The sequence below is a fragment of the Phacochoerus africanus genome, chromosome 7, assembly GCF_016906955.1.
Source record: "Phacochoerus africanus isolate WHEZ1 chromosome 7, ROS_Pafr_v1, whole genome shotgun sequence".
NCBI classification, from domain to species: Eukaryota; Metazoa; Chordata; class Mammalia; order Artiodactyla; family Suidae; genus Phacochoerus; species Phacochoerus africanus.
Genome location: NC_062550.1, coordinates 17,301,312 through 17,318,407, shown reverse-complemented (window position 1 = coordinate 17,318,407; position 17,096 = coordinate 17,301,312). Strand labels below are relative to the sequence as shown.

The 17,096-nt window shown below is 46.8% G+C and overlaps 1 protein-coding gene across 2 annotated transcripts in view; it reads right to left on the bottom strand.

The window, feature by feature from the left end:
• Positions 1–2,698: 2,698 nt before the first annotated feature.
• The window catches only part of LOC125130771 (tubulin alpha-1C chain), a 37,166-nt gene continuing 22,768 nt past the window's right edge, over positions 2,699–17,096 (bottom strand). The window contains exons 1-4 of one of the 2 annotated variants that reach the window (XM_047786527.1): positions 11,186–11,347; positions 6,103–6,325; positions 5,805–5,953; positions 2,699–3,775 (exon numbers count right to left, since the gene is read on the bottom strand). In XM_047786527.1, coding sequence (XP_047642483.1) covers positions 2,801–3,775; positions 5,805–5,953; positions 6,103–6,325; positions 11,186–11,188 — 1,350 coding nt within the window. In that variant the 5' untranslated portion in view covers positions 11,189–11,347 and the 3' untranslated portion in view covers positions 2,699–2,800. Of the gene's footprint in view, positions 3,776–5,804; positions 5,954–6,102; positions 6,326–11,185; positions 11,348–17,096 lie in introns of those variants that run through there. The other variant, XM_047786526.1, reaches the window with a different exon arrangement.

Sequence of the window (17,096 nt, the reverse complement as noted above, 5' to 3'; positions counted from 1 at the left end):
CCCTCCCACCACCCCAGGCAGGGCTGCCACTCACCTTCCAGAAATCAGAGGCCTGAAGACAGGTTCTTTCTAAGCTCAACCCTGGCCACCTCTGGTGTGACAGTGGGCTGTTTCTCATTGGAGCAGAGGCATCGGTCAGCTGTTTTCCAAACACTTAGAATGACAGGTAGATGGGGTAGCCATTCTCTCCTCCTCACCCCAGCTGGAGCTGCTCCTCTGCTGGATGCCCATTGGACTCTCCCCAGGCCGGCAGCCTCCATGGGCTGGAAACAGATTGCTCCACCAGTCAGGTCAGGTGAGGGCAGCCTATAAGCTGCACGGCCAGAATCTGGGGCCCCAGCCGACCTTGCAGCTGCACCCTGTTAGGCTTTCTCCATTTATCCCCATCAAGCCTCAGCAGCATCAGCAATGGCTGCAGTTCTGAGTCCAGACTTTCCATTTGCGCTCAAGGGCAGATCAGATGATTGTCAGCCACAAAGCAGTGACCTAGACCTTGGGGTATATTTGTTCTTGCTGCAGGCTAACTTCTATTCACTCTCTGGACAGCACAGGAGGGGGAGATCATCCCTGCCAGGACAGATCCCTCCCCAGCCTCTGGCACTTTGCTCTTTCAATTCCCCAGGCTCTCTTGTACTGGAACATTTTTTCTCAGCTAAACTCTTCTCTCACTTTCTTTCACTCCCACACCGGCTGCTTAAAGGTTTCCAACCCTCTTTGTATCTTGGCACACATAGAGGATAATGCACCTGTAAGGCTTACTGAGTTAATTGGAGGGACCTGCTCCTGGCTAGGGGTGACTGGCCCAGAGGCTTCAGGCTTTCCAAGTTCCACCAGGCTGTTCTGAAGGCTGAGGAGTTATAATCAAGCCCTGATCCTATTTTCAAGGCACCTGGCTAGGACTACCGTGGCTCAGAGAATGGGCATTTCAGGTATCTCGGGGTACCATGCTCAGATGAAGCTAGACCTGCTCTTTTTCACACCCAAATGTCCTACTCCCTCCGGTACTTGCACTGTGGCAATCAGCAGACACTCCAAGATGGGAAGGTCTCTTTTTGTCTTTTTGCCTTTTCAAGGGCCGCTCCCACAACATATGGAGGTTCCCAGGCTAGGGGTCCAGTCGGAGCTGTAGCCGCCAGCCTACACCAGCAATGTGGGATCCGAGCCGTGTCTGCAACCTATACCACAGCTCATGGCAACACCAAATCCTTAATCCACTGAGCAATGCCAAGGATCGAACCCACAACCTCATGGTTCCTAGTCGGATTCATTAACCACTGAGCCACAGCGGGAACTCCGGGAAGGTCTTTTGAGTACAGCTGGGGTGGCCAGCCTCTCCAAGGTACATTTTCACCCCAGAACTCCCATGCTCAGGCTGCAGAAGGAATGTGGCCCATCATTTTGAGTACCAACAGCTGTCTGTAGTCAAGGATGGGGCTGGGCTGGGCCTTGCCCTGAAGGGCTTAAGAACATGGTTGCTCTCATGATGAATGCTGCTCAAGACCCATCCAAGCACAAATAGAATGTGCTTTTTTTAAGGGCTGCACCTACGGCATATGGAAGATCCCAAGTTATGGGGTCAAATTGGAGGTGCCACTGCTGGCCTACACCGCAGCCACAGCAATGCCAGATCCTTAACCCACTGAGCAAGGCCAGGGATGGAACCTGCATCCTCATGAATACTAGTTGGGTTCTTAACCTGCTGAGCCACAATGAGAACTCCCCCAGGACTGCATGCTTTTAATATACTCTCCTATGAGAGTAAGGAAGTGGAGGTGAGCCATGGGTGAGGGGTGAAAACACCAGTGGGGAAAAGAAATGGTAACTGAGCACCATCAGAATAAGCTCAGCCATGGAGCAAAAGGTGAATAGGTCTGCAGCTCTGCACCCTTGCCCATCTCCTGCCACTTGTTTCGCCTTCCCTCAAAGGCGGCACCTAAGCACAACTGGCCCCTCCCTTCCGCATGGTCTGGCCCTCCGATCATCTTTTCCAATGCTCAGTTTGACCTTCTAAGTCACACCACTGATACCTGACAGCGATCACAAGCTCTCTAGCTGTGCATGCAGTTGTGGGCATTCTTCCTCCACTTTTTCTCAGTTGCCTTTGGCCCTCAAGAACCATACTGCTTTCAACAGATGACTGGAAGATGGTCCAAATTAGGGAATTCTCTCAATCTTTCTTATACACACATTCCTTCAATTTTCCTCATTTTCCTACTTCAGATATTCCTCATGACTTACATGGGTCAAGGACTAATACCATAACTGACACTACTGTAATCGTGTCTCAGCCTGCTCCACTTTCTCCAAGCAGTAACTTAAGAGCACAAACTTATTTGCCATTGCAGGTTTATCAGCTCAATTCCAAGCCCTTCCCATAAAACTTAGTATTTTATTAAATGACTACAAATGTTCTGCTAGTCTGGCTAGTGACTTGAATTTCAGCTGCACTGTTTACTAGCTGTTGTTACCTACAGATCCAGACCTGCATTTTAATATCTACAGGAGATTCATATCCACAGTGAAATGTGAAAAGCACTGGCCAGCCTGAGCCTGTTGCCTCTCTTATGATCTGAGGTCTAAGTGAAATAGACAAACCACTTAGCACAGCACACAAGCCACTTAAACACTTATCAAATGATTGGGTGGAGACTGCCATCCTCCACCATCCCAAACTGGCCTTGACTAAGTGGGCCAAGTGTTTACTGTGATAACAGTTTTATTGACAAGATAGGGACACAATGCGTAGCTCCACAGAACACAAATACGACAGTCACAAGAGTGCAAAACTGCAGCAGACAGGTTAATACTCTTCACCCTCATCTTCCCCCTCAGCACTGTCTGCCCCAACCTCCTCGTAATCCTTCTCAAGGGCAGCCATGTCCTCACGGGCCTCAGAAAACTCTCCTTCCTCCATGCCCTCACCTACGTACCAATGAACAAAGGCACGCTTGGCATACATCAGGTCAAACTTGTGGTCCAGGCGAGCCCAGGCCTCAGCGATGGCTGTGGTGTTGCTCAGCATGCACACTGCCCGCTGTACTTTGGCCAGGTCTCCACCAGGGACCACAGTGGGGGGCTGGTAATTAATGCCAACCTTGAAGCCAGTGGGGCACCAGTCCACAAACTGGATGCTGCGCTTGGTCTTGATGGTGGCGATGGCAGCATTGACGTCTTTGGGAACCACGTCACCACGGTACAGCAGGCAACAGGCCATGTATTTACCATGGCGAGGGTCACATTTCACCATCTGGTTGGCTGGCTCAAAGCAAGCATTAGTGATCTCTGCTACGGTAAGCTGTTCATGGTAGGCTTTCTCAGCAGAGATGACAGGGGCGTATGTGGCCAGAGGGAAATGGATGCGGGGGTAGGGCACCAGGTTGGTCTGGAATTCTGTCAGATCAACGTTCAGGGCCCCATCAAACCTCAGGGAAGCAGTGATGGAGGACACAATTTGGCTCATGAGGCGGTTCAGATTAGTGTATGTTGGGCGTTCAATATCGAGGTTTCTACGACAGATGTCATAGATGGCCTCATTGTCTACCATGAAGGCACAATCAGAGTGCTCCAGGGTGGTGTGGGTGGTGAGGATGGAGTTGTAGGGCTCAACTACAGCTGTGGAAACCTGGGGGGCTGGGTAAATGGAGAACTCCAGCTTGGACTTCTTGCCATAATCGACAGAGAGACGTTCCATCAGCAGGGAGGTGAACCCAGAACCCGTTCCCCCGCCAAAGCTGTGGAAAACCAAGAAGCCCTGAAGACCTGTGCACTGGTCAGCCTGCAAGAGAAAAGTTTTAATTTTAGCCTTGGTGAAAGCTGCAATGACCTTTGAATTCATAACTACACTGATTGAGATCTTAAAAAAAAAATCTTCTGAACAGTATTTGCTAGGAAAGCATAAAGGGCTTCTAAGCACTAAGAGATTCAGAGAAAATATTCACAATCACCTCTTGAGGGATAGAAGTAGGAAATCTGTTAAAAGGCTTTTAAAAATGAACTATTTTCATTTCTCCAGGCACAGGAATCATATGAGTTCTGGAATGGAGGCAGGGCCCAAGTTTTGGTGACCGGGAGGGCAACCTCTGGTGCCCCTGCCGTAACCACAGAACAAAGGCAACTCTTCTCAGTTGGAGAGCTACCAATGGCAGGCTTGGGACCACCTGCCTTGTACAATAGATGTCTTACAAAGATTTTGGCAGCTGCCTTCTGAGCTGGAACAGAACAGCCAAGTTCTAAGGCCCTGGTGCTGGAGAAAGGTTGGGTCTGGATCCAGCTCTGCCAGTTCCTTGCTGTGTGACTTTGATCACAATTATTTCTCAGCCTTGGTTTTCTCATTTATTCAATGAGAATTATAACGAGAATTTGCAACAGTGCTTGGCACAATTAAGCACTAGTTACCAGAAAGCCTATCTATTCCAGGAAAGGTGATTTACTGTCAGAATTCCCTGTCCTACGTCAGCAGGCTTTCCACTCTGAACTGAGCTCTTCTGGCTAGCAAACTGCTATTCCATGAAAGGATGACTTTGACCTAAACAAAATATTCTGTTGACAATCTTCACTTCTCAAGGTGCTCAGAGATTTGTGCACATCCTCCCCTGTGCCCTTAGTTCTTCTCCTGTGGGGCCGCACTCTGAATAAGATCAATGCAAGGGGCAGACCCTCGTCTACCAATTTCATCCATTAAGCCTCCTGTGGACACAGTTACCACCAAGGACAAATGTAATCGTTCTGATAGTTAATGAATATCACTCCAGAATCCTCAGTGGTTTTTAATAGGTTTATTTGTCCCTAAAGGCAGGTACTGATTTCTAAGTTGCTGAACCTTGATTTGCAAACATAGGAACCCATTAGCCCGATTTTGCTGGGAAGACTACGATAAACATCTGCAGAAGTATGAAGCCATGAATGATGTAAGGCTATGCTTTTTAGAACAGACCAGTTGTTGCTGGGCTTAGCATAATGTGATTTTCTGGACAAGCTATTTAACCCAGGCCTTCATTCTTGATTTTTGGTTAATTACTTACAAGCTGCCCACATGCCCACAAGGAGCAGAGTCATCTGATTGCTAGACTCTTAATTAAAATGATCCCAACAGAACACTTTTCAGCTTTACTGATGTGAATACAGTTGCCTAAGATTTTTCTTCCACAGGGCCAGTCCACTCTGCCTTGAGTGCCGAGAAAAAGGCGAGAGTACGGCCCTTTGTGATTATATCTTAATACTTTCAAAGTTCCAAAGATTTCTACTTGCTTCTGTAATAAGGGAGGTTCCTTGACTCCACCTTCAGTGTTGCTGGAAATTTCCAATGTCAACTATTTCTAGTCAGTATTACAATGGCTTCTTTTGCTATGAATGTTTTGTAATAACCTAAGGCACCAGTCCAGTTCTTGAGTTTGATCAATTAGTTATGTCAGCCACCTACTCACTGTGACTAAGATGACCTAAAAAGGAATGTCTGAGCTTGAAGCTGGGAAGCTGCCTGATTAATATGAAGGAGGATGTTTAAAGATCTTAAATGTCGGTAAAACTGTGAAGGCTTCCTGGTACTCACCTTGCCTTCAGGTAAACTGCCCTCAGAATGAGCAATTGCCCAAATCTGCCTTGTAAGACATAGAAGGAGGCAAAAGCATTTTCCCCTGCCCCAAATAGTTGTCCTGTAACCCAGAACTATCTGGTTTAGGAGTCCAGTTATTTAGAGGGCAGTAGAAAGCTCATTTTAGTGTGCAAAGAATAATACTTGTAATTTGGTGTCTCAAAACTATAAAAGAAAACTCTCATCCCACTTTAAATAAATAAAGTATGTTTACCAGTTTCCGAATTCGGTCCAAGACGAGGTCAATGATCTCCTTGCCAATGGTGTAGTGACCTCGGGCATAGTTATTGGCAGCATCTTCCTTGCCTGTGATGAGCTGCTCAGGGTGGAAGAGCTGGCGGTAGGTGCCAGTGCGAACTTCATCTGGAAAAGGAAAACAAAGCAGCCACCCCTCACTTACAACCTGCACAAGCCTGCTCCACCCCAGGGCTGCCGTGGAGCCCCCAAGACACACCTCCTGACCTAGACTCCCCCGCTCCGGGATCTCACTTGGGTGACTGAGGTCAACTCACCAATGACTGTGGGTTCCAGGTCTACAAACACTGCCCTGGGCACATGCTTGCCAGCGCCTGTCTCACTGAAGAAGGTGTTGAAGGAGTCATCTCCTCCCCCAATGGTCTTGTCACTCGGCATCTGGCCATCGGGCTGGATGCCGTGTTCCAGGCAGTAGAGCTCCCAGCAGGCATTGCCGATCTGGACACCAGCTTGGCCAACGTGGATGGAGATGCACTCACGCTGTGGGAGAAAGAAGAAAGGAAATACCAGAATACGAAAACACCAGATGGGGCACTTAGGAATGATTCATATGTAAATGACTATTAACCTTCTGGACAGATCAGCACCTTTCTGGAGGCCACTCCCGCCCCAGGGTCTATTTCACAAGCAATAGTCTAATTCAGAGAAATGCTTGGGAAAAACATTGATATATTAATGAACTGCTAGGCAAGACCAGAGAGCTCCTTTGTATCCACATTAGATATACTCACATGAGCTCTTGTTCAGGTAAGAAGAGCTGGTAGGTGCCTTCACATTGTTTAAGAGAAAACGCTCATCCCACTTTAAATAAAATATTATGTTTACCAGCTTCCAAATTCGGTCACCTTCAGAAATGACAGAAGGGGTTCAATGGCAATAGATTTTCCCCAACTCCTGGAAAATAAGCCTGCTGAGTCTTTATAGGAATGCAAAATTCCTCCTTCCAGCTCTGATTCACTCAGTGGTATTGTTTAACTAGAATTCTTCTGGTTCCTCTTTAATCCTACTCTTTAAAGATAAGAGCATCTACCTCTCCCTTTAAAACCAGCTTAAACCAGCAAGCTACAGCCATTTGACTCATGGAGAAAACACCAAATAAACAGCACTTAGCTGTTTTTTTGTTGTTGGCTTGGTTTGTCTTTTTTTTTAAAGGGCCACACCCACAGCGAATGGAAGTTCCCAGGCTAGGGGTGGAATTGGAGCTACAACTGCTGGCCTACACCACAGCTCATAGCAATGCTGGATCCTGAACCCACTGAGCAAGGCCAGGGATCAAACCTGTATCCTCACAGATACTCATCAGGTTCATTTCCATCTAGAGGCATGATGGGAACTCCCAGAATTTAATCTTAAGGAAAAACATTTTCTTGCACTATCCACACATCTTTGGGGTAAAGGGTGGGGTGAGTGGGACAGGGAAACAAGGTAATAAAAGCTAGAAGACTTTACTAATAGTTTCAGAAATTAGCTGTTTCCTAGTGAAACGTACATATATCTCTGGCAATGTGGGGAAAAAGGTCTGATTTAAGCTTGGAGTTCCCGTAGTGGTCCAGTGGAAACAAATCCAACTAGGAACCATGAGGTTGCAGATTCATGGTCTTGCGCAGCTGGTTAAGGATCCAGCATTGCTGTGAGCTGTGGTGTAGACCGCAGATGCAGCTTCGATCCCGCATTGCTATGGCTGTGGGGTAAGCCAGCAGCTGTAGCTCCAATTTGAGCCCTAGCCTGGGAACCTCCATATGCCCCAGGAATGGCCCTTAAAAAGAAAAAAAAAAAAGTTAATAAACTCATTCCTGTTGAGTAAAATAAGGCAGAACACAAAATCTATACCCAAAGAATTTTTTTTTTTTTTTTTTGCTGCACCAACAGGGATCAAACCTGCACCACTGCAATAACCAGAGCCACTGCAGTGACAACATCGAATCTTTAACCCACTGACCACAAGGGAACTCTTAGACTCACAGACTTAAAAGACAAAAAAAAAGAATTTGAAACCATGTACCAGACCCTAAATCTTTGTGAAGTAAAATGCCTTTCCTTTAGCCTCCCAGGCCTCCTTCAGTTTCAAAAGGCTGATTCAAGTGTTAATGATTAGGAAAGAGTTATAGCTAAAAACTAGTTAAGACAGTTTCCATTATGCTATGACTTGCCTTGGCCCACGAAATTATTACTAATATTTACTTTCTAGTTAGAGGTATATTACACCTAGGGTCTGGCTTTTCACAAATCATATCTTCCTTACTTAATCACTTTCTTTTACTAAAGGTTACTTTCTAGTTAAAGTTATATTGTCCCTAGTGCTTTCTTTTGTGGGTTTTGTTCTTTTTGTTTGTTTGCTTGTTTCTTCTGCTTTTTAGGGCAGCACCCAAGGCATATGGAGGTTCCCAGGCTAGGGGTCTAATTGGAGATGCAGCTGCTGGCCTACACCATAGTTTACAGCAATGCCGGATCCTTAACCCACTGAGCAAGGCCAGAGATCGAACCTGCATCCTTATGGATCCTAGTTGGGTTCGTCAACCGCTAAGCCACAAAGGAACTCCTGTGTTTTTTATTGTTTCTTTTTTATTTTAAATGACTTTTATTTTTTTCCATTATAGTTGGTTTACAGTGTTCTGTCTAGTGTTTTCTTTCGTAATTGAAACACTCCCTAACACTCCTTCCCCATAAACAATCTTCATTCAGGGGAAGTTCAAGGAATAATAACACTGAAGACAACCAGAAACCATCACCAGACCCACTGACACCAGCCTTGACAACTCTGAAATGATCTATGGATAAAAAAAATAATACAGAGGAGTTCCTGTTGTAGCTTAGTGGTTAACGAATCCGACTAGGAACCATGAATTTGCGGGTTCGATCCCTGGCCTTGCTCAGCGGGTTAAGGATCTGGTGTTCTGTGAGCTGTGGAGTAGGTCGCAAGCATGGCTCGGATCCCGCGTTGGCGTGGCTCTGGTGTAGGCTGGCGGCTACAGCTCTGATTCGACCCCTAGCCTGGGAACCTCCATATGCCACGGGAGCGGCCCTAGAAAAGGCAAAAAGACAAAAATATAATAATAACAATAATAATAATAATACAGATACCTCAATCTATAACCCTGTCTTCTGAACTAAACCTATAAAACCCCTTACTATCCCCTCTCAGGACAGGACATAGTTTTGAGGCATTAGCCTGCTGGGTCCTCCTCTGCCTGGCAAAGCAATAAAGCTATTCTTTCTTTTCCTCAAAATCCTTGGGAGTTCCCGTTGTGGCGCAGTGTTAATGAACCCGACTAGGAACGATGAGATTTTGGAGATGAGATTTTGGATTCGATCCCTGGCCTCGCTCAGTAGGTTAAGGATCCGGCATTGCCATGAACTGTGGTGTAGGTTGAAGACGAGGCTCGGATCCCAGGTTGCTGTGGCTCTGGCATAGGCCTGGGCTATAGCTCTGATTAGACTCCTAGCCTGGGAGCCTCCATATTGCCGCAGGTTCAGCTCTAGAAAAGACCAAAAAACCCCCAAAAAAACCCGTCTCTGAGAATTGGTACAGGTGTACAGAGGCAGAATTTTCAGCTACAGATTTTTTTTCACCATAAGTTAGATTAGCTACTTTGAAGACAAAGAACTTTCAAATATGGATGCCAACCATCTTCCATTACATTTTCCCTGAATAAGAGGGTTTCAAGTTTTTAAAAGCTGCTTAAACTAGTTTAAAGGCCTAGTTTCATAACCCAAGATAAAACCTCTAATCACTCACAACCTTTGACTCATGGTCCCTTCTCACCTATACTCCCCATAAAACAATCATGGGTGACTGACCTCATCAGCCAGCTCACTCTGACCTGCATCTACTTGCCCAGCTCTAGGGCTGTGGGAGAAAGGGGAGTTGTTACAATGAACCCATGACTACTCACCACTACATCATGTTTAACTTTATCTGGACTTTGGACATCCCACAGCCCTAGAAAGCAGGAGAGAACCAGAAAGCTGTCTGTGACAGCATCGGGCCTCAAGGAGATAAAAGTGTCTAAGAAGATCCTCTCATTCTAATGAAGCACTTCTACTGAAGCCTTTTGAATTCGAAAACTTTCTTTCATTGCCCTCTAATTTTGACTGTGGCCACTGCTTGCCTTCCATTCTCTCCTGGCCCCTTGGAAGATGAAGTGACACTGGTGGGGGAAGCACGAGTCTAGTCTTAACTGGGAAAGCAGCCCCTGCCTCTTGTAAAACTCTGTTAATCTAATCAGTTTGCCTAAATAGGTCTGATGCTACCTACTGCTGCTGTCCTGCCCTTGAAACAGCCCCACTACTTTGTGAATCAAACTTTTACCAGTATCTTTTTGATCTTGCTCCGTGAAACACAGGCAAAGAAATTGTTACAGTCTGACAATACTTTTGATAATTTTGATAGTCCTTTTTGCAAAAAAGATATTATTTTGAAACATTTGATACACAAATACTTATTTAAATATGCCCTACTTTAGGTAGACCTCCAACATATGTTCCCTAAGATACTTGTTTTCAATACCTCTGGATGCTATATAAGATACTCAAGTTGTACATAATTTCATGTTTCTTTAAAACCAAAAATACATTGTCAGTACTAGTTTACTCTGACTTTATAAGAAAAACATCCTTTTATGAGCTTGTTTTCTAAAACCTGTAAGTAGAAAGCTTCACTACAAACACTCTACTAGAAATGCACGATTAAACAACCTGACAGAAATTCCCTTCAAAGGAGGAGCCTGCCTTACACCCTTCAGGTGGACTGGTGCAACTGGGAAGCACTCGCCACCCCCCCCACCCCCCCGGCCACAGGTGAAGGTTGGTGTGAAAGGAAACTCTCCCCAGAGCCCGGCCACAGGTGAGGATGGTGCAATTGGAATCTCGCCTCAGAGTTTGGCCACAGATGACTCAGCAGCGAGTCGCAGGGCGCTGGGGGGGTGGGGTGGGGTCCTGGAAATGTTTGCACCTGCCCTGCGGAAGCACAAGAGATGTTTCAGGAGTCTGGTGGGTAAGGCAATGGGAAAGGTGAGGTCATTTGGGGAAATGGGAGGGATTTTTAGTTTCCACAAGTCCTTGAGGGCCAGTACGGCACGGCAACGCGCCCTGGGGGAGTAGGGCGGTGGATGCCCTCTTTCTAGCTCCAAATGGACTTTTCACTTCCACCGAGAGCAGTGCCCAGGCTGCGGCTTCGAGCCAGAAAGGCCTGCCGGGTGAAGTCGGCTCTCCCAGCCTGGCCACCAGAAGCCAGTGTGCCTGGAGGCGTCCGGGACTTGGGCCGACATGCACTGGGTTCCTGACGCCCCTTCGGACTCCGCACTCCACCCCCACGCCACTGCCAGGGAACCCCTTACTCACCATGACTGAAACCTGTAGGGTTCCGCGAGGCTGGAGGAAGCGAAGGGACTGCTACGAAGACCTCCCACTGACAGACTACCAAGGAGTCTGGGGGAGAAGTATTGAGAGCAGCAGCGGAGTCGAGAGATCCTATATACCCCAACCCAGGCCACGTGTCGGGAGGGCGGGCACAGGACCCCGCCCCCTTCTCTGCTGCCCCGCCTCCGAGCCCCTAGGGCCCTGGCCCGACGCCAGGTTTTACCCTGCGGGCGGAGCGAGGAGGGGCGCCCGACGCTGATTGGTGGGTTCAAAAGTTCAAACCAAACTTTTCGGAAGAAGCTCGAAGAACCAGGAAGAGAAGAGGACATTCTGGGGCCGGCGAATGGGCCGGTGGGGTGGGGAGGAGGATGGACGTGGCGACGGGAAGAACGGAGGCGAAGCGGCTGCACAGTCTCGAGTGGGTGCGGGGGCGTCAGGTGGGCAAGGCCTAAGGGAGGAAAGGAGCCAGGTAAAGGGAACCTCGCCGGAGCCCCAGGAGCGTAGTCCCTCTGGCTGCCTGCTTCGCCCCCGGGCCCCAGCACAGCTCCCTCTGGTGTCCCGCGTACTTGGACCCTAAACTACACTCGCAGCTTGAAGGTCTTCCAAGAGAGAAGAACTGATTCCCCATCCCACGTCTTAATTATCACGAACCGTCCTGAAGTCTTAGTCTCACCTTTTTTTTTGTTGCGTTTAATTTTTTTCCTACCTCGTTCTAAATGAACCTTTTGGTTCCTGGCACAATCTCCTTCCAGTTGGTGCAAAAGCGGGTTTTTCAGTTCATTATAATAGTATCTTTCATTTTTTGCTTGCTTGCTATGCAGAGTTGTTTGTTTTTAAGATTATATTAATCAATTTCACCCCTTTGACAAACATAGTTATCCCTATTTTACAGATGAAGAAACTTGGGCTCAGAAGGGCTAGTTGAAGGTCACACGGCGGGGGTGGTGAAGCTGTCTTTAATTCCTCACTACCTTGTATTGCCTCATCCTAAATATAGCACTCTTGCTATGGAACCCAAGTTCCTGTGTCTGAGGCACATTGAGGCCAAATCAAATCAGAACATGGGGGTTTGGAGCAGAAAAAGTTTTATTCCAAGAGTCAAGCAAGAATAGGTGGCTGGGGAGTTCCCGTCGTGGCGCAGTGGTTAACGAATCCGACTAGGAACCATGAGGTTGCGGGTTCGATCCCTGGCCTTGCTCAGTGGGTTAAGGATCCGGCGTTGCCGAGAGCTGTGGTGTAGGTTGCAGACGCGGCTCGGATCCCGCGTTGCTGTGGCTCTGGCGTAGGCCGGTGGCTACAGCTCCGATTCGACCCCTAACCTGGGAACCTCCATATGCCACGGGAGCGGCCCAAGAAATAGCAAAAAAAAAAAAAAAAAGACAAGAAAAAAAAAAAAAAGAATAGGTGGCTGGTTCTCAAAAGACCAGAACTCCCCAGTTAATTTAAGGCCAGAATCTCAGCCTTCCAGTTCCAGCCATTCTGGGGTCTTTGTGCTTGTGGTGGGCTTGGAATCACCATCCTCCACCTGGGGCTTGGGTCTCAGTTTCTGTAGAGCAACTCAAAGATATGCATCAGAGTGTTATCTTTATCCCTTCAGGAGTAACTAGGTGTCCTGTGACTCTTGTCCTGATCTTTAACTGCTTGAACCTGCTCTTTGGAACTCAGGGAAGGCCTGGGAGGCTTTTTTCCCCCCTACAAACAAGAAACAGAGGCTGAGGAGGGGTCTGTGAAGGTGGAGGGCCCTGCAGTTTCCCGCTCAGTTTCACTCTGGCCATCCCTGCACTAGTTTATTCCTCAGAAGCATTTTTTTTTTTGTTGTTTAGCTTTTAGGGCCACATTTTCAGCATGTGGAGGGTCCCAGGCTATGGGTCGAATTTGAGCTGTAGCCTCCAGCCTACACCACAGCAATGCTGGATCCTTAACCCACTGAGTGAGACCAGGGATCGAACCCGCAACCTCATAGTTCCTAGTCGGATTCATTAATCACTGAGCCATGACGGGAACTCCCAGAAGCATTCTTTATTTCATTTGTTTTTCTTTCTCTGCAGCTTGGTCATGCAATCCTAGCTTTTAACTTCCTCAGCCATCTCTGGGTGATAAGAGTTTATGGGAATACTGAGGACAAAAGTGACTGAATAGAAGAAGAATATAAGTTACAGACAGGGCTTTTTCCTGAAGCAGAAAAAGCCAAAATGGGCAGAATACAAGATACTCTTCAACTCATACACACAAAGTGGATGCTGTGGAAATATGTGCAGAGATCCTTTTCAAATTATGGTATATAGTTCCTTCATTTGTCAAATGCTTATTGTGCATTGATTGGGTGGCAGGATATTTTGAAATTTGGAATAACTAGCATCTTAGTCTGTTGCTAAATATTTTAGTTTTAATTACTAAATAGCCTCAATTACTTAGTCTTTTTTACTCATTACACACGTACATATTTAGCACAGTTTCTAGGTGCTTGGAAATAAGTATGTGAACAAACCTGACAGATCTCTGCCTCATGGAATGGATGTTCTAGAGAGGGATAGGGAAGAAAGACAAATAATGAACATAATAAGTAAATCATACAATTAGCTAGAAGGGGGGAGTTCCTGTTGTGGCTCAGTGGTTAACGAATCCGACTAGAACCATGAGGTTGCGAGTTCGATCCCTGGTCTTGTTCAGTGGGTTAAGGATCTGGCGTTGCCATGACCTGTGGTGTAGGTGGCAGATGCAGCTTGGATCATGCATTGCTGTGGCTCTGGTGTAGGCCGGCAGTTACAGCTCCGATTGGACCCCAAGCCTGGGAACCTGCGTGTGCAGTGCGAGCGGCCCAAGAAATGGCAAAAAGTAAAAACAAAAAACAAAAACAAAAAACAAAGGGGAGGAGTGCTATAGGAAAACAGCAAAATAAAGTGGAATGAGAGTGCTGGGAGGGGAGAAATGGCAGGGGGTGGGGGGAGTGGGGGGGAGTGGGGGGGAGGCTGCAATATAAGCCAGATGGTCAAGGTTAGCTTAATGATAAGTGTGATAAGTGAGATATGAACAGAGCTGAAGGTCCCAAGGGCTAAAGCGGCTACCTGAGTGAAGAGTGGTCCCAGAACACCAAGCAGCTGGAGCAAAGGCCCTTAGACAACAGTGAGACTTCAGTGTTTCTGGGAGGAAGAGCAGGGAGGCCAGCTTGGCTGGAAAAGATGAAAAGTAGGAGGTGAGGGTTAGAAAGAAAATAGGAGTTAGATCTTACAGCTTCATGTAAATCATTGCAAAGTCCTATTGCTTTTACCCTGACAAGGGGAGCCAATGTTGGTTTCAAAACAAAGTATCGACCGACATAACCTGACTACCCTTTTTTTTTTTTAAGATCCTGGAGTTTCCGCTATGGCTTCTCTGCAGTGCTGTTTAGATGCCTGCCTGGCACAGTGGGTTAAAGAATCCAGTATTGCCACAGAGGTCTGCAGCTCTCTGCAGCTCATATCTGATCCCTGGCCAGGGAACTCCATGTGTCCCAGGACATATGCTGTGTTTGAAATTGAGCAGGGCCCTGTGGGTCTCCAGGGCACAAGCCCTTCTGTGTCCCTCGTTTCTTGATTTTAGAGAATAAGCTTCAGCCTCCATGACCTTCCCTGAGTTCCAAAGTGCAGGGTCAAACAGTTGCTAATCAGGGAAGGAATGGGATGCAGAGACAAGGGAGGAACCGATAAGAAACCACAGTGCAGCCTTTGGGCAGGGTACTGGTTCCTTCTCAAGGAATGTACATAATATCTTTGAGTTCTGCAGAACACTCAACAAATTAAAACAGGAGAGGAGGATCACCAGAACCAGTCCTGGGGCCACTAAACACCAACTCTTTTTTTTTTTTTTTTTTTAGGGCTATATCTATGGCATATGGAAGTTCCCAGGTTAGGGGTTGAATCAGGGCTACAGCCACCAGCCTTCGCCACAGCAATGGCAATGTGGGATCTGAGCTTCTTCGACCTACACCACAGCCCACAGTAATGCCAGATCCCCAACCCACTGAGCGAGGCCAGGGATCGAACCTGCATCCTCATAGATAATAGATTCATTTCCACTGTACCACAACAGGAACTCCAACTTATACACTCTTTGAAAATGTTCTCTTCTCTCCACCATGATTAGAGCAGTTTTGTCTTTTTTTTTTTTTTTTAGGGTTGCACCTGTGGCATATGGAAGTTCCCAGGCTAGGGGTTGGATGCAAGCTGCAGCTGTGGCCTACATCACAGCCACAGCAATGCTAGGTCTGAGCCGAAACTGCAACCTATGCTGAAACTTGCAGCAATGCTGGATCCTTAACTCACTGATCGAGAAAAGGGACTGAACCTGCATCCTCAGGGATACTAGTCAGGTTCTTAACCCACTGAACTACAATGGGAACTCCCCAGAGCAGTGGTTTGAACAACTTCTCTGTCGTGAGGACTTTATGTGAAACGTGAGCTCCATTCTGGGAGATTACCAGGGAAGATCGGCTTTCATCTCTGAAGTTTCACATTTTATTTCCACTGAGATGTCACTTGGCTTGTTCTAATCTGCCTTATAGTCCCTAAAAATACAATTTTTTTTTTGGACTTTTTGCCATTTCTTGGGCTGCTCTCATGGCATACGGAAGTTCCCAGGCTAGGGGTCGAATCAGAGCTGTAGCCGCCAGCCTATGCCAGAGCCACAGCAACGCAGGATCCGAGCTGTGTCTGCAATCTGCACCACAGCTCACTGCAATGCCGGATCTTTAACCCACTGAGCAAGGCCAGGGATCGAACCCACAAACTCATGGTTCCTAGTTGGATTCATTAACCACTGAGCCATGATAGGAACTCCAAAAATACAATATTTTGGAATCATTTCCTCACAGTGGCCAAATGAAGCAATGAAGTAGGTTGTGTTTCCCCTGAATTACCAGTGTTCCACAGCCAATCTTTCTTATCCTACTTTCTAATCTTTCCTGTAATGAATAACCATTCCTTTGATTACCCTCCCCTAGGATAAACATGTAAATGTCTCTTGAAGAAAGTTAAAAAAGAACCACTCACATTCATCATCCACATTATTATTCTAGTAAGGTGGCCATATCCTGGAGTCCAGAAATCTTTTCTATTTATAGCAATGTTTATTTAATAATTTTATTTACTCATGTACCCAAAAAGCACTCATCCAGCCCAAAGTGGAAGGGTCCCTGAGATTCTTCTTTCCCTGTGACTATAGTTTCTTGCCAGCAGCTGAGATTGGGGGGAGGGAGGTATAGTTAGAGACCGTGAATCTCAAGATAATCTTTGCATTTCACTGTTCTTGGTATCTCTCTCTCTCTCTTTTTTTTTTTTTTTTTGTCTTTTGAGGGCCACATCTGTGGCACACGGAGGTTCCCAGGATAGGGGTCTAATTGGTGCTGTTGCTGCCAACCTACACCACAGCCACAGCAATGCTGGATCCTTAACCCACTAAGCAAGGCCAGGGATGGAACCCAAAACCTCATGGTTCTTAGTCGGATTCATTTCTGCTGCGCCATGACAGGAACTCCACTTTTCTTGGTATCTCTTTACCTGCCCCTCCTTCTTTCCCCAGGACACAGAACCAACCATTTTCAACTACACTAAGTATTTGTTTTGTCCTACCTACTTAGCCCAATAATAGCTCAATACAAGGGAATATGACTGCATGAATTATACACAATTAGGAAATTTAATTAATTATTTATTTATTGTCTTTTCTAGGATGACACCCGAGTCATATGGAGGTTCCCAGGCTAGGGGTCTAATCAGAGCTGTAGTGGCCGGCCTACACCAGAGCCACAGCAACGCAGGATCCAAGCCTGTCTGTGACCTACACCACAGCTCACAGCAATGCTGGATCCTTAACCTACTGAGCGAGGCCAAGGAACCTGCAACCTCATGGTTCCCAG